The 25,521-nt window shown below is 42.1% G+C and overlaps 1 protein-coding gene across 15 annotated transcripts in view; it reads left to right on the top strand.

Annotated features, from left to right (window-relative positions):
- AMBRA1 (autophagy and beclin 1 regulator 1) overlaps positions 1-25,521 on the top strand; it is a 177,809-nt gene that overhangs the window by 124,394 nt on the left and 27,894 nt on the right. For all 15 annotated transcript variants that reach the window (XM_073808864.1, XM_073808859.1, XM_073808860.1 and 12 more), the window contains 3 exons: positions 8,297-8,407; positions 20,935-21,123; positions 21,978-22,132. In XM_073808864.1, the coding sequence (XP_073664965.1) occupies positions 8,297-8,407; positions 20,935-21,123; positions 21,978-22,132 (455 nt within the window). The remainder of the gene's footprint in view (positions 1-8,296; positions 8,408-20,934; positions 21,124-21,977; positions 22,133-25,521) is intronic.

The raw sequence follows: 25,521 nt of genomic DNA, 5'->3' as shown, positions 1-25,521 counted from the left end.
TAGGTTTTGTGTGGACATAACGCTTTCAACTCATTTGTGTAAATACCAAGGAGCATGATTGCTGGATCATATGGTAAGAGTATGTTTAGTTTTGCAAGAAACTGCCAAACTGTCTTCCAAAGTGGCTGTACCATTTTGCATTCCCACCAGCAAGGAATGGGAGTTCCTGTTGTTTCACATCCTGTTCCGCATTTGGTGTTATCAGTGTTTTGGATTTCAGCGATTCTGACAATCGTGTAGTGGTTTCTCTTTGTTGTTTTAATTTGCAGTTCCCTGATGAGGAATGATGTTGAGCATCTTTTCATATGCTTATGTGCCTTCTGTATATCTTCTTTGGTGAGGTGTCTGTTTAGATCCTTTGCCCATTTTTTAATTGGGTTTTTTGTTATTGTTGAGTTTTAAGAGTTCTTTGTATATTTTGGATACCAGTCCTTTATCAGTTAAGTGTTTTGCAAAGATTTTCTGCCAGACTGTTGTCTCTTCATTCTCTTTAACAGTGTCTTTCACAGAGCAAAAGTTTTTAATTTTAATGAAGTAAAATTTGTCAATTTTTTCTTTTCATGGATTGTACTTCTGGTGTTGTATCTTAAAAGTCTTTGCCAAGCCCAAGGTCACCTAGATTATCTCTTATATTATCTCCTAGGAGTTAGAGTTTTGTGTTTTACGTCTAGGTCTATCCAATTTGAGTTAATTTTTTGAAAAGTGTAAGGTTTGTGTCTAGGTTTATTTTATAGTTTTGTATATGGATATCCAGTTGTTTCAGTACTGTTTTTGAAGAGATTCAGTTCTCTATTGAATTGCCTTTGCTCCTTTGTCAAAGATCAGTTTACTATATTTGTGTGGGTTTATTTCTGATCTCTTTTTTCTGTTCCATTGGTCTAGACATAGATCAAGAATAGGTCTAGACATAGATCTAGAATAGACATATTCTTTCACCAATGCCACACTATCTTGATGACTGTAGCTTTATAGTAAGTCTTGACGTCAGATAGTGTCCTCCAAATTTGTTCTTTCTTTGCATATTGCGTTGGCTATTCTGGATCTTTTGCCTTTCCAGATAAACTTTAGAATCAGCTTTTTTTTTTTGATATTCACAAAGTAATGTTCTAGGATTTTGACTGGGATTGCATTGAATCTATAGATCCAGTTAGGAAGAATTGACATCTTAACAGTGCTAAATATTCCTATCCATGAACATGGAGTATCTCTCCAATATTTTTTCAGATCTTGTGTGATTTGTTTCATCAGATAGATCTTGTACATGTTTTGTTAGATTTATACTTAAGGTTTTCATTTTTTTGGGTGCTAATATAAATGATATTGTATTTTTAACTTCAAATTCCAATTCCATTTATTCATTTATTCATTGCTGGCATATAGGAAAGCAGTTGACTTCTATCTTGCAACTTAATATAATCACTTAATAGTTCCAGGAGGTTTTGTTTTTTGCTTGTTTGTTGTTTTATTCTTTGGGATTTTCTACATAAACAATTATGTTATCTGTGAACAAAGAAAGTTTTATCTCTTCTTCTCCAATCTGTATACCTCTTACTTTTCTTGTCTTATTGCATTAAGTAGGCTTCCAGTACAGTGTTGAAGAGGAGTGGTGAGAGGAGACATCCTTGCTTGTTCCCAGTCTTAGGGGGAAAGCATATACAGTTAACCCTTGAACAATGTGGGGAGAAAGGGACTCTGACCCCCGCACAGTTGAAAATCCATGTATAACTTTACAGTCAGCCCTCCATATCTACTGTTCCACACCCTGGATTCAGCCAACTGCAGATCATGTAGTACTGTATACGTATTTATTGAAAAAATCTGCATGTTAATGGACCCACATCGTTCAAACGCATATGTTTTTCTAGGGTCAACTGTCATTTCTCACCTTTAAATGTAGCTATGGGTTTTTTGTAGACATTGTTTATCAACTTGAGAAGTTCCCCACTCTTCCCAGTTTGATGATAGTTTTTATCAAAAATAGGTTTTAGAGTTTGTCAGGTGCCTTTTCTGTATCTGTTGATATGATCATATGAGTTTTCTTCTTTATCCTGTTGATGTGATGTATCATATTATTAACTGATTTTGAAATGTTTAACCAGCCTTGCCTACTGGAATAAATCCCCATTTGGTCATAGTGTGTAACTTTTTTTTTTATACATTATTATATTCAATTTGCCAACATTTTGTTGAGCATTTTTACTTCTGTGTTCATAAAAGATATTAGACTGTAGTTCTCCTTTCTTCAATGTTTTTGTCCAGTTTTGGTATCAGGGTAGTGCTGGCCTCAGAAGCAGTCCCACTTCTGTTTTCTTGAAGAGATTATGGAGATTTGGTGTAATTTCTTCCTTAGGTGTTTGGCAGAATTTACCAATGAACCCACCTGGGCCTGGCACTTTCTGTCTTAAGAGGTTTTTAATGATTGATTCAGTGTAATAGATATAGGCCTATTCAGATCATCTGTTTCTTCTTGTGTCAATTTTGGTAGTCTGTGTCTTTCAAGGAATTGGTCCATTTCACCTAGCTTATCAAACTTGTGGGCCTTGAGTTGTTCATAATAGTCCTTTACTATCCTTTTAGTGTCCATGGGATCAGTAGTGATAGCTTGTCTTTCATTTCTGGTATTAATAATTTGTATCTTCCCTCTTTTTTTCTTTGTTAGCCTGGCTAAAGGTTTATTGATTTTATTGGTCCTTTCAAAGAACCAGCTTTTGATTTCATTGATTTTTTTTCCTCTGTTGATTTCCTGTTTTCAGTCTCACTGATTTCTGCTCTAATTTTGATTATTTCTTTTCTTCTGCTTACTTTGGATTTAATTTGCTCTTCTTTTTGTTTCCTAAAGTGGAAGTTTAAATTATTGATTTTAGATCTTTCTTCTTTTCTAGTATGTGCATTCAAAGCAGTAACATTCCCTCTAAACGCTGCTTTCACTACATCCCACAAATTTTAATTAGTTGTATTTTCATTTAGTTAAAAATATTTTAGGGCTTCCCTAGTGGCGCAGTTGTTGGGAGTCCGCCTGCTGATTCAGGGAACACGGGTTCGTGCCCTGGTATGGGAGGATCCCACATGCCGCGGAGCGGCTGGGCCCGTGAGCCATGGCCGCTGAGCCTGCGCGTCCGGAGCCTGTGCTCCACAACGGGAGAGGCCACAACAGTGAGGGGCCCGCGTACCGCAAAAAAATAAAAGAAAGAAAGAAAAAAATATTTTAAAATTTCTCTTGCAATGTCTTCTTTGAGCCATGTGTTACTTAAAGTGTGTTGCTTAATCTCCAAGTATTTAGAGATTTTTCAAGTTATCTTTCTGTTTCTGATTTCTAGTTTAATTTCCTTGTGTTCTGACAGCATACTTTGTATGATTTCAGTTCTTTTAAATTTGTTACAGTGTGTTTTGTGGACCAGAATGTGGTCTATCTTGGCCTAAGCTTTTTTTCAAGGAGAACATTACTAAGGAGTCTGGGTCCTATGCGTTTGCTCTTAATTCTGAAATGAAGTGCTTCTCTTCCTTGGTCCTGGCACATTATTTGGGCCAGTCTCTTACAAAAGAACCTCTGTCTATGAGCTGTTGACTCCAGAGCTATACCTATAGAGGAGAAGCATACAGAGATTGGAGTAAATGATTAAATAATTTTAATGGTGGTCATTTATTAGACACTTACTATTTGCCATCACTTTACAATTATTATTTCAGTAAGTTTTCCAAATAGCCCTATAAGTTGAAAGGATTTTTATTATCTTTTTACAGATAAGGAAACTGAGGTTCAGAGAGATTGATTTACACAAAGTGATACTAATATAGGTACTAGCAGGAAGAGTCAAAATCGGGTCCATCTGATTCTGAAGCCCGTATTCTCAGAAACAATGTTAAAAACAGACACATGAGATCCCAGTTCAAGCCAAACTCTAATCCATGGCAGAAATGGAAAACTGGAAGTTTGCTAAAGGAATATTTGTATAATGCTGTGCCTTTTATTGGTTTCTCTCCAAAATCAGTATCTCCAACAGTTTTGGTGCCTTTAGCAGCAAGCATTCCAGTAGTAGTGCTTCCTAAGAGCACCTATCTTGGAGTAAAATGTAGGCTGTATTTATCTAACTTGGAGTTTCCCAACCAGGAATGATTTTGATCCCCAGGGAACATTTGACAATGTCTGGATACATTTTTGGTGGTCACAACTGGGTGACTACTGGCATCTAGTGGGAAGAGGCCAGGGGTACTGCTAAACATCCTGCAGTGCACAAGACCCACCCTACCCCCTAAACAAAGAATTATCTGACCCAAAATATCAATAGTGGAGGTTGAGAAACCCTGAGTCTAGCTTGTTCCATTCTGTTATTACTGAGAAAACCTTGATCCCTCAGAAATCCCTCAGCATTCTGTCAGGATTTGGTTTCCAAGGCTAAGTGCCTCCTATGTAAATACTTTGTGGGTCAGTCCATTAATTCATTCTGGCACATTTCCTGTACCTTGAGCTTAGTAGCCAGAGGCCTGTTAAATGGTTGGGCTTTTTTTTTAATAGGGAGCTACTTTTTCTTCCTGATGTTTCTTGAGAGACAGGCTCAGTTGGCCTGCAGCTCTTACAGAAGAGAACCTGGTGACAATAATCTGTTGCTGGCATCTTTAGCTCCCTAATCTATGTTTACGCAGCGCTGAAAATCAACTCTCCCTGCTGCCAGGCCCCATTCCTCCTTAACACTCTGGCACCACTGGCAGAGAATACCTCCCTAGTCTCTTCCACACAGTTCAACCATACATGATTATTTTATTGCACAGCTGTTTTCCAGAAGACGTTTCCTGAGGCATGGATATACAGGGTGCTTCTGGAGCTGTGAGTTGGAGCCTCAGTCATTTCTGTTCCAGTTGCAGATATATCCACAGCGCTCTTAAAGCATCTGGTATTTTCCTTAACTGTTTTCCTGTTTGTAGCTCTCGTCCTCTCCCCCAGATTTTAAGCTCCTACGATATGGGGTTTGTTTTTTCAATTTTTTTCGTATCCTGTCTTAGGAACTAGCATTTCTTTCATCATATACTAAGAAAATCAACTTGCCTTCTTCCATTTTGGGTTATATGCTTTTCTGTTAAAAGTTGGAGGAAATTATAAGGAACTAAAATCATTTGAGAGAGACTGGTGGTCAGAGGCTGATACCAACCATCTAGATAAAGATAAGCAAGCCAGAGGAACAATTCATAAACTCAATGGAATTGAGCCTGGGTCCAAATAAAACTGAATAATTCTTTCCTGAGTAGTGGACCTTGGAATTTAAAAAGTTATTTTCATTATCAAGGAGGCCTAGAAAACTCAAGAAAGTTCCTATTAAGGAAGCCCTATAGGGGAACTTCCCTGGTGGCGCAGTGGTTAAGAATCCACTTGCCGGGCTTCCCTGGTGGCGCAGTGGTTGAGAGTCCGCCTGCCGATGCAGGAGACATGGGTTCGTGCCCCGGTCTGGGAAGATCCCACATGCCCCGCGGCTGGGCCCGTGAGCCATGGCCGCTGAGGCTGCGTGTCCGGAGCCTGTGCTCCGCAACGGGAGAGGCCACAGCAGTGAGAGGCCCGCGTACCGCAAAAAAAAAAAAAAAAAAAGAAAAGAAAAGAAAAAAAGAATCCACTTGCCAATACAGGGGACATGGGTTCGATCCCTGGTCCAGGAAGATCCCACATGCTGCGGAGCAACTAAGCCTGTGTGCCACAACTGCTTGAGCCTGTGCTCTTCAGCCCGCGAGCCACAACTGCTGAGCCCGCGTGCTGCAACTACTGAAGTCCATGCACCTAGAGCCCATCCTCTGCAACAAGAGAAGCCACCACAATGAGAAGCCCACACACCGCAGCGAAGAGTAGCCCCCGCTCGCTGCAACTATAGAAAGCCCTCGCGCAGCAACCAAGACCCAACACAGCAATAAATAGATAGATAGATGGATAGATGGATAAATAAATAAATTTATTTATTTATTTACAAAAAGAAAGTCCTATAGGTAGCTTACCCTCCTCATGACCCAGAGGTTCAGCAAAATTTCCCAAGTTAGATATCATTATTACAGAATTTTCTGTAAAGTTTAAGCAAAGGCATATATTTACCTCATTTAAGCGATATGCCACAGGGCCCTCAATAGGGATTTTTTTTTTTTTTTTCTGCGTTGGGTCTTCGTTGCTGTGCACAGGTTTTCTCTAGTCGCGGCAAGCGGCGGCTACTCTTTGTTGCGGTGTGTGGGCTTGTCATTGTGGTGGCTTCTCTTGTTGTGGAGCACGGGCTCTAGGTGCGTGGGCTTCAGTAGTTGTGGCACGTGGGCTCAGTAGTTGTGGCTCACGGGCTCTAGAGCACAGGCTCAGCAGTTGTGGTGCACGGGCTTAGTTGCTCCACGACATGTGGGATCTTCCCAGGCCAGGGCTTGAACCCGTGTTCCCTGCAATGGCAGGCGGATTCTTAACGAGTGCGCCACCAGGGAAGCCCCCTCAATAGGGATTTGAGGTCAGTGGGTCATTGACAGAACCCTCAAATGCTGTCTTTCTTAGGCCTTCAGAGAGATCATGACCATTTTGAACAATGTCTTTGAACCTGCAAGATTATAAAGAATGTATTGTTTGGATGGTATTGGTTTATCTAAAACAGTATTTCTCAACCTTTATTTTATCATTACCTTCCTAAGGAGCCTTTTTAGACATCTTTTTCCCTAATCACCCCCCTCCCATGAAATTTTAATATCACAGATAATGCTGTGTATCTGTTCATATACTGCAGTACTTTGGCAGGGACTGGGGATTGTACTCTCTAAGATTTTTCCCCCACCATGAATAGTTTTCACCCCCATGGGGGCAGTCCTGCCCATGTTGACGATATTTTAATCTAGAAGTATCATCATCTTGGGAATGAATTGTTTGTGCCTTTCTTAACAAATTGAAACAGGGACAAAGACTCTATCAGTAAACTAATGTTAAAAAAGAGTCTTCTCATGCAATGGCCTGAAGCAACTGAGGAAGAGTGAGAAGACTACTTTTCTCATATTTCATAGCTTATATGGAGGACATTTTCTCTCTGAACAACCTCTTGACCATCTGAGGAAAGAACAGGGAAACACCAGGAGTAGCAGAGCAATAAATGCAGCGTTCTAAAAGGAGGGAAAAAAAAAAAAGACAAGACCCTCTTGCAGTGAAATGCAGAGGAGGAAAATGGTGATACTGAAGAATCTGGGTATAGAACTGTCCATTGTTCCAAGGTTAGTCAGCTCTAACAAGTTCAGTTTCTCAAAGTCAGAGTTGACTTGCAGCAGAGAGTACCATTTAGGTTGTGTAGCACATAAGAATGTTCTATTCTCCCAAGAGGGTTTGGCTCTGTCTGATCAGAAGGGTGGGTGTGTATGAAATGCACCTCGGAAGGAGGAGGAGGAAGAGATGACATGTTCAAGTAAAATGAAATACAACTGCAAATTAAAGTGTCACCCTGTTTTAAAAAAATCCCTTTTTTATTTAATTGGTTACCAAGGAAAAAAATGTCATACAGAAGTGTATGTCTCAGGGAAAGTTAAACTGTGAGATGTTACAAGTGAATCTGGATTCAAGGAAGTTCTCCTGGGGTGGGGCAGGGCAGGAGTTATAAAATACTGCCTTAATAAAAATATTCTGAGGGGGAAAAGCTAGGCTCATAAATTTCTATTGTGTTACATGCCAGAGGTCCAGAAGAGATTAACAAATATTACCTCATTTGTTCTTTCCTGTCTCTCTCTATCCTATCAGCTGAATGCTGGCTGCCTCTTCCCTGGGGGAAGCCTCCTTTTGAGATGTTTTATTAGGAGGAAGGTCATATACAAAGGAGATGCTTTCTCCCAAAGGGTGCTGCTTACCACAAAGACATCCAGGGACTGAATGCTTTTCTGTGTTAATGGTGTCCTACCATTTTTCATGTGTCTTTCCCAGAATTTTTATGAACACCCATTTGTCTCTTTAGATTGTGAGCCTACCAGATAGGATATATACAGTACGTGCCACATTGTTGGCACTCAGTAAATGTTATGTAATAATGGGAAGGGGGGCTGATTTATATTATACTGTACTATACTATACTATACTATACTATACTATACTATACTATACTATATTGTATTATACTATATTTACATGTAGAATTGTTCTTGAGAAACATGTCTGGTTTCTCTGAGATAGAGACTTGACAGATAGGGCTTGTCAGCTTTCTTCAGCCTTAGTTGTGATTCTTTTCTCCCTTTTCTACTAATCCTAGTTTTGTCTCATGTTTGCAATGGAAACATATAGATAAACACTATAATGTGCTCTCTTTGTCTTCTCCCCAACCAGGGGCAGTGATTGGTGATGGACAGTCTGCCGTGGCCAGTAACATTGCCAATACTACCTACCGGCTCCAGTGGTGGGACTTCACTAAGTTTGACCTCCCAGAAATCAGTAATGGTAAGCCAAGGTAGAACTGGGGATACTGGTGGAAGGTCTGACTCTTACTGGTGAGCCAGAGCTCAGAAACCCACATAGCACTGGATTTTTCATCGCCTCCTTGAGCAGCTGACTGCCGTGTGCCATTTCTGCAGTTCTTCTCTGACTCTCGTTAAGCAATTCAACAAACGTGTATTGAGCACCCACCCTGAGCAGTGAACAATGCTTTGGTACAGTGATCAGAACAATGCTAAGGTGGACACCAAAATGAAGATATCTGCCCCAGGAGTTTACCGACTAGTAGTTCATTGTCGCAAGCCTAGAAGTTTGGGTGGAACTGAGAGGAAGAGAAGGAGAAGGGAGTGTAGGAACTGAGAGCCAGACCCTTGAGGAAAGACTACAGTGATGATAAACTCATTTATTACTCTAGATCTGAATAGAACAAAGGGAGTGGCCTGATTGATGTGTGATTTACAAACATGTCTGTCTGTCAGTCCATTTTCCCAGCTTCTACGAGTCCTCAATCCCATGTCCCAGTTGTTCGATTGAAACCACATCATTTTTTAAAAAATTAATTAATTTATTTATTTATTGGCTGTGTTGGGTCTTCCGTTGCTGTGTGCGGGCCCTCTCCAGTTGAAGCGAGTGGGGGCCACTCCTCGCCATAGTGCGAGGGCTTCTCACTGCGGTGGCCTCCCCTGCCACAGAGCACAGGCTCCAGGCGCTCAGGCTTCAGCAGTCTTGGCACACGGGCTTCAGTAGTTGTGGCTCGTGTGCTCCAGAGCCCAGGCTCAGCAGTTGTGGTGCACGGGCTTGGTTGCTCCACGGCATGTGGGATCTTCCCGGACCAGGGCCTGAACCCATGTCCCCTGCATTAGCAGGCGGATTCTCAACCACTGCGCCACCAGGGAAGCCCAATCACAGCATTTTAGACATCTCATTTCACTTTCTATCTGATGACGGACTCTCACACATCCTTGGGAAGTAGTGATTCAGCCTCTGCTTGAACACTTCAGATAGGTCACACTGTCTGATGAGTTGGCCCTAGTCCATCACTGCTAAATTCCTGTTCAAATGTTTTTTCTTATACCCAGCCACCATTTCCCTTGCTGTCACTTCCTCCCATTGGTCCTAGTTCTACCTCTGAATCTCCATAGAGTAAGTTTAATGACGTCTCTTCTAAGTGACAGTTCTCAAGCTATTTGAAGATAAACTGCCATTTCCCTTTAAATCATTCTTTTTGGGCCAGAATTCCTGAGATTCCTTTTAGGATCTGTTTTTCAAATCCTTGACAGTTCTGCTCATTTCCCCTTTAAGCTTTGAGGTGGCAGAACAACGTAGAACACTCCAGATGAGAGCTGTCCAAAACAGAGTACAATGATGGTTTGGACAGTGTTAGTTCAGCTTAAGATTTCAACAGCTTTTTCTGAAGCCACTATTGAGTTTGCAGTTACTTAAAATTCCTTGATGGGACTTCCCTGGTTGCACAGTGGTTAAGAATCTGCCTGCCAATGCAGGAGACACGGGTTCGATCTCTGGTCCAGGAAGATCCCACATGCCGTGAAGCAACTAAGCCCATGCGCTACAGCTACTGAGCCTGCACTCTTGAGCCTGCGAGCCACAACTACTGGGCCCGTGTGCTGCAACAAGGGAAGCCACCGCAATGAGAAGCCTGCTCACCGGAATGAAAAGTAGCTCCTGCTCACCACAACTAGAGAAAGCCCGTGCACAGCAAAGAGGACCCAATGAAGCCAAACATAAATAAATAATAAATAAATGTATTTATTTATTAAAAAAATACTTGATAACTATTAATAAACCAAGACTTTACTGTTCTGTACGACTTGTGCAGTTCGAATGTTTTAAAAACCAAAGGTTTGTATTTGTTTCTGTTAAGTTTTATCTTAACAGTGTCAATTGCTCTTCTTAGTTCCTGCCTCAACATTTTTTTGAACTTTGATTCAGCCCTTTTTTTCCCAACCTTACATCATCTTCTAATTTGATAAACATACTTTCTCTCTCTTTTTTTTTTTTAACACTAAGTACTTTAATTCTTTTTTTTTTTTTTTTGGCTGCATAGGGTCTTAGTTGCAGCATGAGGGCTCTTTTGTTGTGGCGGGAGTGCTTAGTTGCCCCGAGGCATGTAAGATCTTAGTTCCCCGACCAGGGATCAAACCTGAGTCCCCTGCATTGGAAGGTGGGTTCTTAATCACTGGACCACCAGGGAAGTCCCTCTGTCTTACTTTGTTTTTCTGGTTTTTAAAAAAATATTTATTTATTTACTTACTTGGTTGTGCCAGGTCTTAGTTATGGCAGGCAGGCTCCTTAGTTGAGGCATGAGAATTCTTAGTTGTGGCACGCATATGGGATCTAGTTCCCTGACCAGGGATTGAACCCAGGCCCCCTGCATTGGGAGTGCAGACTGTTTTTTTTTTAAAAATAAATACATTTATTTATTTATTTTTGGCTGCATTGGGTCTTCGTTGCTGTGCGAGGGCTTTCTCGAGTTGCGGTGAACAGGGGTTAATCTTCGTTGCGGTGCGTGGGCTTCTCATTGTGGTGGCTTCTCTTGTTGCCAGGCACGGGCTCTAGGTGCGCAGGCTCAGTAGTTGTGGTTCGCAGGCTCTAGAGCACAGGCTCAGTAATTGTGGCACACGGGCTTAGCTGCTCCGTGGCATGTGGGATCTTCCTGGACCAGGGCTCGAACCCATGTCCCCTGCATTGGCAGGTGGATTCTTAACCACTGCGCCACCAGGGAGTCCCGGGAGCGCAGACTCTTAACCAGTTGTGCCACCAGGGAAGTCCCCCCTCTGTCTTAACTTTGGATTGCTAGCAAAACTAGTGCATCAGTCAGGACTTTGCACCAAGCATTGTGGTATGTTCCTGTGGGCTTGCTCTGTGTCAGTTTTGGTTCACGAATTTGCACCTAGGCTTGGTTGTTCGCATGTGAAGCCCATATTTTTCTATCTTGTCTATAGGGTATTGTAAGAGTTGGTCAGATACCTTAAAGTAATCAAGATAGCCCCTTCTATAGCATTTCCCAGTATGCCAATCTTGGTATCCTTATCAGACCATAAAAATGAGGTCAATTTTTTCATGTCCTGATCTTAGTGAAACCTCAGTAGCAATCATTTTTTTCTAAGTGCTTTTAAGCCGCATGTTCAATAATATATTGTTTACTAGAAATCAAATGCAATCTACCTTTTCCCTTATTAAATACTGTTTGCTTGTTTATAGATTTCTGGCCCAGGTGTTTGCCATAATTTTCCCTAGGTACTTTGTTTCGTTATTTTATTTGCTTCGTTTCTTTTATTATAATCTGAAATACATTTACCAAAGATTTTTAAAATATAAAAGGATATACAGTGAAAAGTTTCCCAACCCTGCTCCCAGCTACCCACCACTCCACCCCATAGGCAACCACAATGAGCAGTGTCTTGCATACCTCTTCAACGATATCGTATGTATATACAAGTACATGCAAATGTTTGTTTTTCCACCTCTACTTAACCTAAATGGTAGCATGTTATACATACTTTTCTTTCTGTACCTTGCTTTCTTTACTTTATGTCTTGGTGATCTTTCCGTATCAGTACATAAAGCATTTACTCAATTCTTTTTTAATGGCTGCCTAGTATCCCACTGTCCTTTATATATATATATATATACACACACACACACACACACATACATATTTATTTATTTATTTATGGCTGTGTTGGGTCTTTGTTGCTGCACGTGGGCTTTCTCTAGTTGTGGCAAGCGGGGACTACTCTTTGTTTTGGTGCGCGGGCTTCTCATTGCAGTGGCTTCTCTTGTTGCAGAGCACAGGCTCTAGGCATGCGGGCTTCAGTAGTTGTGGCACACAGGCTCAGTAGTTGTAACTCGCGGGCTCTAGAGCGGAGGCTCAGTAGTTGTGGCACACGGGCTTAGTTGCTCCGCGGCATGTGAGACCTTCCTGGACCAGGCAGGCAGATTCTTAACCACTTTGCCACCAAGAAAGTCCCCCCACTGTCCATTTTTTAACCAGTTATTTTTTAACCAGTTATTTTTTAACCAGTGTTCTGCTGAGGAATTTTTTTTTTTTTTTTTTTTTTGTCTGCTCCGGGTCTTAGTTGTGGCATGCAGAATCTTTAGTTGCAGCATGCGGGATCTAGTTCCCTAACCAGGGATTGAACCCAGGCCACCTGCGTTGGGAGTGTAGAGTCTTGACCCCTGGAACACCAGGGGAGCCCCTCTGCTGAGGAACTTTTAAGTTGTTTCCAGTCTTTTGCTATACAAACCATGCCACAGTTTGTCATTTTGCACATGTGCAAGTATAACATAGGATAAATTCCTAGAAATGGAATTGTAGGGAGGAAGAATATGTAGATTCGTGATTTCGGTAGATACTGCTAAATCACCCTCTGTAGAGATGATACCAATTTATACACTCGCTTGTGGTTCATGAGGGTGCATGTGTCCCTAAACTCTTGCTTGTAGAATGTGCTATCATATTTTGGGGTATTTATAAATCTGATGGTAAAAAATACTATGTAGGTGGGACTTCCCTGGCGATCCAGTGGTTAGGGCTCTGCACTTCCACTGTTGGGGGCGAGGGTTCAGTCCCTGGTCAGGAAACTAGGATCCTGCAAGCCGCGTGGTGTAGCCAAAAAATAGTATGTAGGTATTTTAAATTTGTATTTCTCATATTATAAACCAGGTTGTGTGGCTCTGCATACATTTAGCCACATGTGTTGCCTTTTCTTGGCTTGTCTCTGTGCTTTACCTATTTTTTTTTTATTGTGTTATTGATCTTTTCCTTACCAGTTCTACAGGAGCTCTTTATAAATCAGAAAATTAACTCATAATAGGAGTTTCCTGGTTGTCATTTGTCTTTTGACTCTGCTGAAGGTTATTTTTGTCATAGAACTTATTTTAAGTAGTCAGAATTATCCAACTTTCCTTTTATGGTTCCTAGATTTTGTGGCAGCATCAAGAAGATCAGTTAGTACTTTTATATTTTAGTTTTTTCCTTTAAATCTTTGATTCATCAGAAGTTTAACCTAGTGCTAAATAAGCAGAGTATGATCCAACTTTTCTCCCACGTGCTACTCATTTGTCGCAACCAGTTTATAAAATGATCTATTTGTCCCCATTGATTTGGGATGTCACTTTCATCCTGTTAATTTCCTGTTGAGTATTTGGATGTATTTATTCTGTCTCTTCTGTCCCAGGGATCTGTCTTGATTATTCATGTAACAGCACCATATTGGTTTAAGTTTGAGGCTCTGTTTTAGAATCTGGTAGGACTAGTCTCCTCTTGTTATTTTTTTAATCCAAAATTTCTTGCTTGCTTGAACATTTTGGTTTTCTGTATGGACTTTAAAACTACCTCGCTTCTTCCCTTCACCCCCCTGAAAAAATTCTGTTAGTGTAATTAATGCGATCGTATTGAACATATAAAGTAACTTAAGGAGACTCAATATTGTTATGGTATCTTCTTATGTAAGAACATGGTATGATTTTTCAGTTTCTCCAGGTCTCTCTTGTGGTCTTAGGAATGTTTTAAAGTTTTCTTCGTGTAATTTTATACATTTTTAAAGTTTATTGTTACAAGCTTTAAAAAAAATTTCTATTTTACTGAATTTGTTTACTAATTATAGTTGTTATTCAGTTAAATCTCATGGGTTTTCTAAGTATGTTATCTGTAAATAGTATTAATTTTACCTCCTCTGTTCCAAGTTGTACACCTGTGATTTCTTCCTCTTGTCTAAGTGCATTGGCTGCTACCATCAGAACAATGTTAAATAATAGCAGGCATCCTCATATCATTTCAGTAGAAAAACTTCTAGCTTTTTCCCAGTAAGCATATTGCTGACTTTTGGGTTGAACCAGAACTAGTTTATTGTTTTAAGGAAGTCATTATTCTTATTTTATTGTGAGTTTTTAATCAAGAATATACTCGGAATTCCCTGGCGGTTCAGTGGTTAGGACTCCCCCCCAACCGCCCCCGCAAAAAAAAAGAATAGATGTTAAATTTAGTCCTACCTTATCAGCATCTCTGAAGATGATCATGTTTTTTTCTCTCCTTTGACGTAATAATGAGATCATTATGGTTTTTTTTAAACAAGTATCTGGAGACTTAATTGACCTTAAATTAATTTTTAAATCCCAATAGTACCAATAAACATCCCTTGATTATTATTGTTTTTAATTTATCTATTTTTGGCTGCGTTGGGTCTTCCTTGCTGCGCGGGCTTTCTCTAGTTGTGATGAGCAGGGTCTACTCTTCGTTGTGGTGCGCGGGCTTCTCATCGTGGAGGCTTCTCTTGTTGCGGAGCACGGGCTCTAGGCATGCAGGCTCCAGTAGTTGTGGCTCGCGGGCTCTAGAGCGCAGGCTCAGTAGTAGCAGTGCATGGGCTTAGTTGCTCCATGACTTGTGGGATCTTCCCAGACCAGGGCTTAAACCCGTGTCCCCTGCATTGGCAGGCGGGTTCTTTTTTTTTTTTTTTTTTTTTTTTTGGCAGATGGGTTCTTAACCACCACCACCACCAGGGAAGCCCCGAAATCATTATGTTGATAGATTCTGTAATATTGAACCCAACCTTACATCCCTTGAATAAACCCCACCTGGTTCATGGTATATGCTTTAACATTAAATTCTTTCCATGTAGCTTGCTAATAATTTACTTAAGAGTTTTTTCCTTGAAATTTGTGAGATGGATCTATCCTGTTCTTTTTCATAAAATCTATGAGTTTTGGTATCAGTGTTATGCTTGTGTTACAAATATAATTTGAAAGTTTTTCTTTTTGTCTGGAACAGCTTAAATAGTATTGGAATTACTTGGTACTTTTTATACTTTAAAGGTCTGAGCCTGATGCTTTTTTCTTCCCTTTTTTTCACAAGCATAGGGAGAGGTAGTTCTTTGATAACGTTTTCTTTGTGAACTGTCCTGTGATGGTTAAGCAAATGAACTCTTCAGCTACAATGTCCAGGTTCAAGTTTTGCTCAGCCACCTTCTAGCAGTGTGACCTTGGTTACTTAATCTCTCTACACCTTAGTTTCCTTGTCTATAAAATGAGGGTTATAATAGTGCCAACCTCATAGGATTGTTAGGAGAATTAAATTAGTTAACATTGATACATGTCAGGCACTCTGAACGGCATCTGGCACTTTCTGTAGTAAATGGTCAGTAAATGTTAGCTCTTTTTATCATGTCTTTTTCTTGGAAATTATACCGTGATTCTTTGAGAGTATGGCTATAATTCTAAAGTCACCCCTGCCCCTGTTTTCAGTACTCTGAGAGGTGTATTTTCCATCTCTGTAAAGTGATGTTCATGTAAAAAAGATAGTTCTCTTTTAACCTGTTGCCTCTTCTGTAATTGGCTTCTGATCCTTCTGAAGCACGTTGTTTCTCCCCAGTTGGAGACAATTTTCTTTGATAGAAAAACCAAATATTCAGAAGAATACAGGCATTGGATATGCTGCTAGCAGAGCTGAGACGGTCTTTTTGGTTGTCCTTAACATTCTTTGTACAAGCCTCCACTTGTTCTGACTACAACTTCCTGTCATTCACCTTCTGTGTTCCTTCTTACTTCCTTTGATCATGGCTGTTGTAAAACCTGAGCTGATCAAAAAGCATCATGTGCAACCAGATTGACTCATTTAGTTTGGCTCACCTTTCTTCCTCATTTAAGTCCTGTGCGGTGTTAGAATTCTGCTTTTTAAAAGTGCCCTATTTTTCTCAGAGTTTTGGCCTTGGGAAATACTTGGCATTCTAGGAGTTTAGGGTGTATATGTCTGATGGTGGCCAGTGTTCCTTGCCATGGTATTACCCTCTAGAATGACAGTCATTTTCACCTGAGGCTCCTGTAATTAACTCTAACTGCTTTTCCTGGTTGGTCTGAATAAAGTCTAGTTACAGTTCTGAATCTGGTAGATTCAGCTGTCAGCAGAGTTCAGTTGGGAATCTGTAGGATTTGTTTCTGAACCTTGCATACTTCCCAGAGGAGGGAAGTGTTTGGCTTTGGCACAGCTCATGCCTGGGAGCCACTGGCCCTCAGTTTTACTCACGTGTTCAGCAGCCACTGTGTTGTTAAGAGGTCATCTGACTTATCTGAATTGAATTTAACTCTTTTCTAGAATTAGGCTAAAGAGTGTTACCACCTGTTTCTCTTAGTTGAGATACAGGATTAATGAATTACTATCTGTAAAGCGTTTAGAAATTTGTGAATAAGGCCTCATATAACATAGATAATTTTGAAACCACTCTCATGGGAAAAAAAACAGCTCATTAGATTCACTGTGGTTTTTAAGAGTGAACTCTTATGGGAGAATAGCATTAGTCACCAGGGTGCCCTGACGGAACGGACCTTAAGAAACCCAGGGGCTGAGCAGTGTGTGGGGCACACACACATCCAGAGAGGATGTAGTGATTGGTGCCGTTGGGAATGCTTATATAGTGTCATTGGAGCTCTGTGCAGGAGGTCCTATTCTGAACTCTGAGGGCTCAGAGATAGTGAAAAGGAAATTTTCCTGCTGATTTAAACCCCTTTGGGTTTTCCAAATCCATATCTAATGTATTTGCAAAAGTACTGCAACTGCTCATCGCTCCCGTGGCCTCATCTGGCCAGCCAGCAACAGGCTACAAACCGATCTTTGTACAAGGTGTTTGTTTATAATTTATGGAGCTGATAGAAAGGCAGAGCCCTCTGCTCCTCCAGGCATCAGTACTTCTTACCCCTCCCATTCCCTGCTAGGGCATTTTAACTTGGAAATCATTTATAATTAGGAGGAGATTACATTGCACAGTCTGGAACATGGCTTCCTGCTGTCTTCTGCATCGTTTTTGCTCCTCCTGGAGCTGCCCCCTGAAGCTCTTAAGCAGTTTTGATTTGAAAAATCCTTTCTTTCCTAGACTTTATTTCCATTCTCAGCTGCCCAGCTAACTGCTCCATCATCATTCCCCACAATTGTTTTGCCTTTAAGTGCAGGGCAGTTTCCTGGAGCTCCAGCTCAGGGGTCAAGGACTGTTTGGTGAGACAGCAGTTTTCAAGTGTGGTCCCAGACCAGCAACATCAGACGCCTGGGAACTTGCTAAAAATACAAATTCTCAGGCCTCACCCCAGCATTCTGTGTTTTAATAAGCCCTCCAGGTGATTATGATGCATGCTGAAACTTGAGAACCACTGTGGTAAGGCAAGGCAGGGAGCAGAACAAAGATTTCTAGTGGTGTGTGGGTTGCCACTGTCTTAAACTGTATTTAACTTCACCTTTTTCTCTACTTGCTTACATCATTATTGAGTCCAAAAAGGATGAGCTCTCCTTGTCATTAGTGCATTACTTTGCTATGGCCTGAGAAAAGAAGTAACAGAGACCCAGGAAATCTCTCCCTTTGTAAATTAACTCATCAAAATTTCAGCCTTACGAGAAGAAGCTGCATGAGCGAATTGAAGCAGTGACCACTCACCACTGTAACTGAACATTTCCATTTCCATTCCATGTTCCATCTGAACATTTCCATTTCCATTGCTTGTTGTATATTAATTTCCATGAAATTAATATACAACAAGCAATAAATGTAAATTGCTAATTGGAGCTTTGAAATATTAATGAAACTGTAAACACACCACCCACTACTCAGTGAAGCTACCAGATCACTCTGTGCCTACTACATCCCCTTCATTATGGTAGAAGTAAAACCCTAGATCCCTAGCTGTACAAGTTCTGAAAGGGAAACATGCTGCTGGAGAAGCTCCATTTTAATTTTTAGCATTCTCTTTTCACTTGTTATTTGCATATCTCTCTCTGAGCTCACTGCAGGAACTGGGAGCAGTTGTGAAATTGGGTGGAGTTGAGGGGAGGGGACAAAATTTGGGAGATGGCCATTGACTTGGAATCATCATACTACAGTACAAACACAAACACCATGGCTTGAATTTGAGGCTGACAAAATGCTTTTTGTCTATATGCCCAGTTTTTCGTGGGCTTAGAGCCGAGCCTCCCAAAAGAAGGAAAACCTTACTTGTACTTTCCCCCTCACCCGCAGACCCCTCTTAGTAATTAATCTGGCAGTATCTAGTTCAGTGCTTTTTTAATGTTGGTGGTGAGTTTTGAGGGTCATTGTAGGCTTCTATATGTTTGACTGAATTGCAGGTTAACACATACAAGCTAGATATCTGTAACAGCAAGATAGAAAAGCCGACTTTCATAAAATACTCACCATGCATTTTTGGGACATTAAATGTAGATAAAATGGAAACCATACAAAGCTGTCTTAAAGCCCACAGAGTCCCATTTCCTTTTCTGTTTATTTTCATGTCCTACTTAATACTTGTCATTGCTTTCTTTCTCTTTCTGCCTTTGATGGTTGCAGTCTAAATTGTCAGTTTGTTTTTACCTTTCTGAGGATTGTGCCAACATAAAGGTTAGAAAACCAAGATGGACTCACTTTTTTTTTTTTTTAATTTATTTTATTTTTGGCTGTGTTGGGTCTTTGTTGCTGCACGCGGGCTTTCTCTAGTTGCAGCGAGCCGGGGCTACTCTTCGTTGCGGTAGGCAGGCTTCTCATTGCATTAGCTTCTCTTGTTGCAGAGCATGGGCTCTAGGCACGCGGGCTTCAGTAGTTATGGCACGCGCAGGCTCAGTAGTCATGGCTCGCGGGCTCTAGAGTGCAGGCTCAGTAGTTGTGGCGCAGGGGCTTAGTTGCTCCGCGGCATGTGGGATCTTCCTAGACCAGGGCTCGAACCCGTGTCCCCTGCATTGGCAGGCAGATTCTTAACCACTGCGCCACTAGGGAAGTCCCTGGACTCACTCTTGAAGCTCCCGCAGTTGCTTTGGTTCTGTATCCCCAACTGTAATCATGTGTCAGTCCTGGGACGGGGGAGGAGATTATCTTTTTGGCAACAGGCTTGGGACCCTGAGTAAGGAGCAGACAGTCTCAATGCTAACTAGATAAATCTAGCCATACAGGCTCGAGCAGATGGTGGGTTGGAAGTTGAGCAGTACAGAGCCCTAATGGTGATAGCAATGAGTATTTGGATGTCATTATCTTATTAGTTAGCAAACAGAACCATCCTTGTGGTCCCTCCTCAGCTTTATGTGTAATGGTGCTGTAGGTGTCAGCCCCCAGGAGTTGGCACAATAGCCTAATCGATGTGTTCTGATGTCTTTTTTGATCTCCTCTGTCATCTCTATGGCTTCATTAACAACACACACAGGGAAAGGGGGATGGATATAGAGTTTTAGAAATCACTCTGAATCCCTGATCCCATAAGTCTCAAGTTCCCCCTGGAAAGCAGCTCTTTGTTTTGTTTTCCTTAAGGTAATTTCCTGGGGAAACTTGCCCTTGACCTTCCTGGTCAGGCCATTTGACTTCCTGGAGTAGATCACCTGGAATCTGGTGAGGGCAGTTGAGCTTGCCTTTTTGTTTGTTTTAACCATAATGCCTCTGACAGTGGACATCTGAAGTGATCTCCTTCAAATAAGAGAAAGTGAATTAGTCTCTTTGCATGTAAGTAGATCTAAATGAGACAGAGCCCAGAGGAGCTTGATCCCTTTGGATGTGTTGTGCTGTTCTGCTCATGCCCATGGTGTGGGCCATCTGATTCCAGGCTCACATCAAGGGTAGGCCACTTCCTCCCGGCAGGGATTTGCACAATGGGCCTCAGAGAGGGATTCAAATGAAAACCGGAACAAATCATGCGGGCGCAGCCCCAGAGCTAGCTAACATCTCATTAGTCCTGTCATGTGGCACGATTCTCCCCACCGACAGGCATTCCTCCACCCCACCTCCAACCCCACCCGTTCCGTCGCTGGTGCTGAGCGTGCCTGCTGCCTGGCTGACTGTGCTTAATTCTCAGTAACTGCTATGTGCAGACTGGGGCTGCCCATGGTCATTGGCTTATGGTATGGGTGAGGGATAGAGCGTAGTGAGAAATGAAAATAGTTCCAGCCATCCAGCCAGGGCTAGGCTTTGTTTCTCTTCATCCTCTCTTGTGGAATTAGGGATTAGCATTAGCAAGGAGCCGTCCAGAAGACTGAAGTCCCTAAATGCTCCAGTTTTCTTAAATGAGAAAATAAGACGAAAACTGGTGAAATGATTTCCTTCTCCAAGGTCACATAGAGTTGGGGAGTAGGATTCTCACCCCCAAGGAAGTTTTACCTGGATCACCTATTTCTTGGAATCAGTGGGTTTACATTTTCATTCATCTCAGTTTTGGACAATAACAGCTGTTGAGTGGCTCTCCAGGAACAATTTTTAATAACTTTTTCCCTAGCTCAACTCTCAAATGATGTTTCCTAAGTGTGAGCTAAGACTCAGCATGTGGTTATGGTTGTGTTGACTCTCTGTAGTTTCCTATTAAAGTGGTAGAAGAGACATATCTTTTGTGTGTCTTGTGTTGCTTGTTCCATGACATTTTAGTTTGATAAGGCAGCCTTTAGTATTTCTAGAGAGGGTTCAGGTTCAGGCCCTTAGAGAGGCCCCCAGATTTCTTGACCCAGAATTTTTTATACCATCAACTCCAAACTTTCTTACCCTCTTTTCTTTCTTTGTCTGATGCAGCCTCCATGAATGTGCTGGTGCAGAACTGCAAGATCTACAATGATGCCAGCTGTGACATTTCTGCAGATGGCCAGCTTCTGGCGGCTTTCATCCCTAGCAGCCAAAGGGGCTTTCCTGATGAAGGCATCCTGGCAGTGTACTCTCTGGCCCCCCATAACCTGGGCGAAATGCTCTACACCAAGCGATTTGGTAAGGGATAGGAAGCCCAACCTAGTGACAAAGGGATGCTGGTACCTTGGCCTGGGCATTCCTAGGTGAGGTATAGCTTAGGTGGGAGTAATGGTCACATACTGCCCCTGCTTCACTGGGGCACGTGTCAGAGGAAGATTGCTTTGTGCTGGCTGGTAGCATTGCAGAAGAATCTCAGAATAAGAGTCCTCCCTACCACAGTGGCATCACCAGCATACTCCTGTTGTTATGGGCAGGAATAAGGGAGAGCTTTGTTCTTGGCCATGGCTTGGGGAAGTGGGCACACACACACTGCAAGGCCGTTTGGCATTGTGTATTAAAAGCCCCCAAAATGTATGTTCTCTTTGATCCAGTAATTTCACTTCTAAGGAAATAATCAGAAAACTATGCAAGATTTATTCAGAAGGATGTTCACAGCAGTGTTATTTATCATAGAGAAAAATGTCAAATTGTGAAGAGTTGCTTAAAGAAATAATGGTGCATTAATAAGGCAGAATACCATTTGGCCTTTAAAATGCTCTTACAGAAGACTATTTAATGGTGAAAAATGTTCGCAATGGATGAAGTGAAAAAAGTAGATTTCAAAATAGTATTTACAGTATAATAATTTTTTTAATGTGATTCTATGATAATACTGATTAGCATTTATTAAGTACTTTTTATGTGTCAAACACTGTACTCAATACTTTACATGCCTTCTCATTGTACTCTTCACTACAATCCTATGAGATTAACCCCAGGATGACCAAACAAAGATGAAGATTACAGAGAAAGAGAAAAGACTAAGAGGGAAAATTATTCCCTTGTAATAACAAGAACTCTGGGAGATGTCTCTCTGTTTTTCTGGCCCTCAGGTCCCAATGCCATTTCAGTGAGCCTGTCCCCGATGGGTCGATATGTAATGGTGGGCTTGGCCTCACGAAGGATCCTGCTGCACCCCTCCACGGAGCACATGGTGGCCCAGGTCTTCAGGCTGCAACAGGCCCATGGTGGCGAGACCTCCATGAGGGTGAGTGCATTGCTCGTGGCTTCACTGTATGGCGGCTCTCCTAGGCCTGGCTGGCAGGGTAATGCAGGACAAGGTTGTGGTCTCCCAGCCAGGACCAGAGATGTCATGCCCATAAGGAGCAGGAAGGACTCCAGTCCAGCCTAGTAATGACCAGCAGGCCGCACTTTTGGAAGCTCTGGACTGTTAAAAGGCAGGGGCTTTCTCATACCCTAAATCATGAGCTGGGTCCCCAGAGGCCTGAAAGGATCTTTGCATAAAGACCAAACTGAATACTTCCTTACCTCAACATGAAACCTTTAGTCTGGAGATACACAGAGAACCCAATGAAATATTTATGCTTCTTTTTAAAATAAATTTTTCAGGACGCAAGCTATAAAAAGAGATAGATAGTATACTATGAAATGTTCTTTTCCTGAGGTTGTAATCACGATGGAGGATAAGGACTTTGGGCAGCTGCTATGCTCTTAACTGTCCCATCCATTTCAGTAGCAGAGAAATGTTCTATTTAGGACCCTTTCTTGTCTGAAGCCGTCCTTGCTTGTATTGCCATAAAAGCCTTCTGAGCATCCTGGGGTTAGTGGCCTCCTGGACTCAACCTGTCTAGTTTCTGACTGAGATTATTCCCACATCCCATGGTTGCTCATTTGGCCAGGGTTTTGTCAAGGGGAGTTGAGCATTTGAACACTTGTCTAATTAGATGGTGTTTAAGCTCGGTCTCAATCTAAGAACCTGTGAATTCCCTTAGCACTTATGCTGTGCCATTTATAGTTTTATGTACTTGTTTATGTGTTGTTTTGTGTTTTCTTTAGCAGTGTGGTGTGTATGTTTAATCCACCCAATTAGGTTCAGTGTAAGCTTCTTACGGGCATATCCCCCGGGGTCCCTCATTTAGTGCCACACATGTAGATGCTTGTTGAATTCAGCCTGGAATATGAAGCATTTGTTTTAAAGAAAAAACCCTAAAGATAGGACCCATTATATACAAAGCAATAGAAAGTGGGTGGCCAGGTGTGGTGTCTCCAGCCTCTTGTCCCTCCTGTCTCCTACAAGGACCTTCTATCCAACTCTACTGAGCCACTTTCCAAGCCCCCTGAATTAGTAAGGCTCTCTCTTGCCAGGGTACCTTTACCTGGAGTGCCCTTTTCTCCCTGAAACCCAACTGCCTGCAAGCTCTTCCCCTTCTATGGAACCTTCCTAAACAGAATTGATCACTCCCTCCTGTGCCACCCCTGTACCTAGCACACTCTCTGTGTTAACACTCATCACACCAAACTGCAGTTATTTATTTCCACATCATTCTCCTCTCTTGGCCCATGAGCTCCTTGAGAGTAGGATCGTGTCTGTTTCATCTTTATGAACTCCAAATACCTAATAAGAAACCTCTCATTTAGGAGAAGCTGAATAAATGAAAGAGAATCTCAAGAAAAGCATCCTTATTGTTTCTAGGTGGTAACTAGCAGAACCATTGATGGGTGACATCGTGTCCTGCCATGCCTCTGAAAGGGTAGAAACAAGGCATTCTCTGCTCTTGACATCACAATGACAGGAAAGTTCTGATTCTTGAATCCATGTGACTAGAAATATTTGACATTGAGTGATTGGGAGAGGACTTTGCGGGAAGTTCATCAATCCTATTTTCTTACCTAGATAAATGAGGATGGAAGGTGAATTTTAGTTTAAATATTCTTATCTTAAGCAGATTTGGATGGTAAAAGTACCTGGTGTCTGCTTTTTACCACCTAGAGTCTTGATCCTTGCTGTTCTTCTAACCCTTCCTACCTAATTGTGGAATAATTGTTTCTAATCATTAAGAGAGGATCTGATTTCAGCAACACTAATGGACATCTCCAGCCTCTTCTGGAAGCGAGGGCTCCTGCCCAACTTTTGGGCACAGCCTGCCAGTCCTCCATCCTAGCAAGGTTCCTCTTTTCTATAAGTAGCCAGAAACATCTGGCTAAAGGCAAACAGCTCCAGGGCGGGAGCCAAGATGCTGTCACATATGGGGCCGGCAGCTCAGGGAATGCAGTTGGAGAAGTCTGCTGTGTAGGGGCTCAAGGCACCTAGCCAAGCTGCTGCATGCCTCAGGACAAGAGCTACTTCTCAGCATTCCCAGCAGGGCTTTTTTGATTCTCATTAGACCCCATCTGCCACTTAGGAGAGGGAGCTGAAGTAACTAGAAAACTCTCATTTGGGAAGCATTTTTCTCACACAAGAGGCAGGATCCGGGCTTCTCAACAAGGTTTTGCTCACCCTGTGTCCACCCAGTCTGACTTTAAACCCCCATGCTACAGAAAGGTTTCTGGTTTTCCAGGTCTTGGTTGCCCCTTACGTCCAAAGGCACCAAAGCACTCAGCACATGTCCCTGAATTCAGTCACTGGTGGAAGGGAAGACACCAGCTTTTTTGGATAGCTGTGCTGTACCACCGTTTAAGGCAAGAAGTGCATTTTTGTCTGAGAACAGGGAGCGAGGGTTTAATGGGACAGTAGAGCATCTCCCTCTTTGCACAGGTAAGTATAGGTGGCTGTCTCCATCTGTAATGTCAAGCTCTGTCCTTGAAGGAATTTGTGGGTACTGGGCCTGTCCTAGAGCTTTTCTACCCAGAATCCCCCTTCTCTGTGATGTTACCTCTTGGAATTCACTGTGGTAACGTTCAGAGAGGTGAAATTGTTGGGCCAGCAGACATTCCCAGGAGAGCATCCTCCAGAGCATCGACTTATTTTAATTCCCACTAAGTGACCATCTCTCCCCAAGAGATGATCTCTTACACAATCCCATGTGAAAACTCCTGTAAAAATGAATTGCTAATTGCTCTTCGCCTTGGCATGCTTATTCTAAGCAGTTCTTCAGACCTTTGGATCAGTGCTTCTCAAACTGTGCTCCTTGGACAACCTGCATTAGAATGCATGGGGTCCTTGTTAAAATACAGACTCCACTTCAGACCAAAATCAGAATAAGAATTGGGCAGGAAGGGGACCGGGTATTTGTATTTGTAAAACAAGCTTTCCAGGGCTTCCCTGGTGGCGCAGTGGTTGAGAGTCTGCCTGCCGATGCAGGGGACACGGGTTCGTGCCCCAGTCTGGGAAGATCCCACATGCTGCGGAGTGGCTGGGCCCGTGAGCCTGCGTGTCCGGAGCCTGTGCTCCACAACGGGAGAGGCCACAACAGTGAGAGGCCCATGTACCACAAAAAAAAAAAACAACAAGCTTTCCAGATGATTCTGATACGCACTTGAGTTTGAGAACTGCTGTTCTTAATGACTGCTTTCTTCATTTTAGGTTTCTGCCCTCAGCCTCTTCAGCAGAGGCAGAGATACAGTCTCAGGTTTACTTCTTATCGTGGTTTTATGTGTGATGCTTTGATCCTTTGCTAATTTTGTTGCAGGCACAGT

The sequence above is a fragment of the Tursiops truncatus genome, chromosome 8 (assembly GCF_011762595.2).
Source record: "Tursiops truncatus isolate mTurTru1 chromosome 8, mTurTru1.mat.Y, whole genome shotgun sequence".
Lineage (NCBI taxonomy): Eukaryota > Metazoa > Chordata > Mammalia > Artiodactyla > Delphinidae > Tursiops > Tursiops truncatus.
Note: the sequence above shows the minus strand (reverse complement) of the source record. Positions and strands in the feature narration are given on the sequence as shown.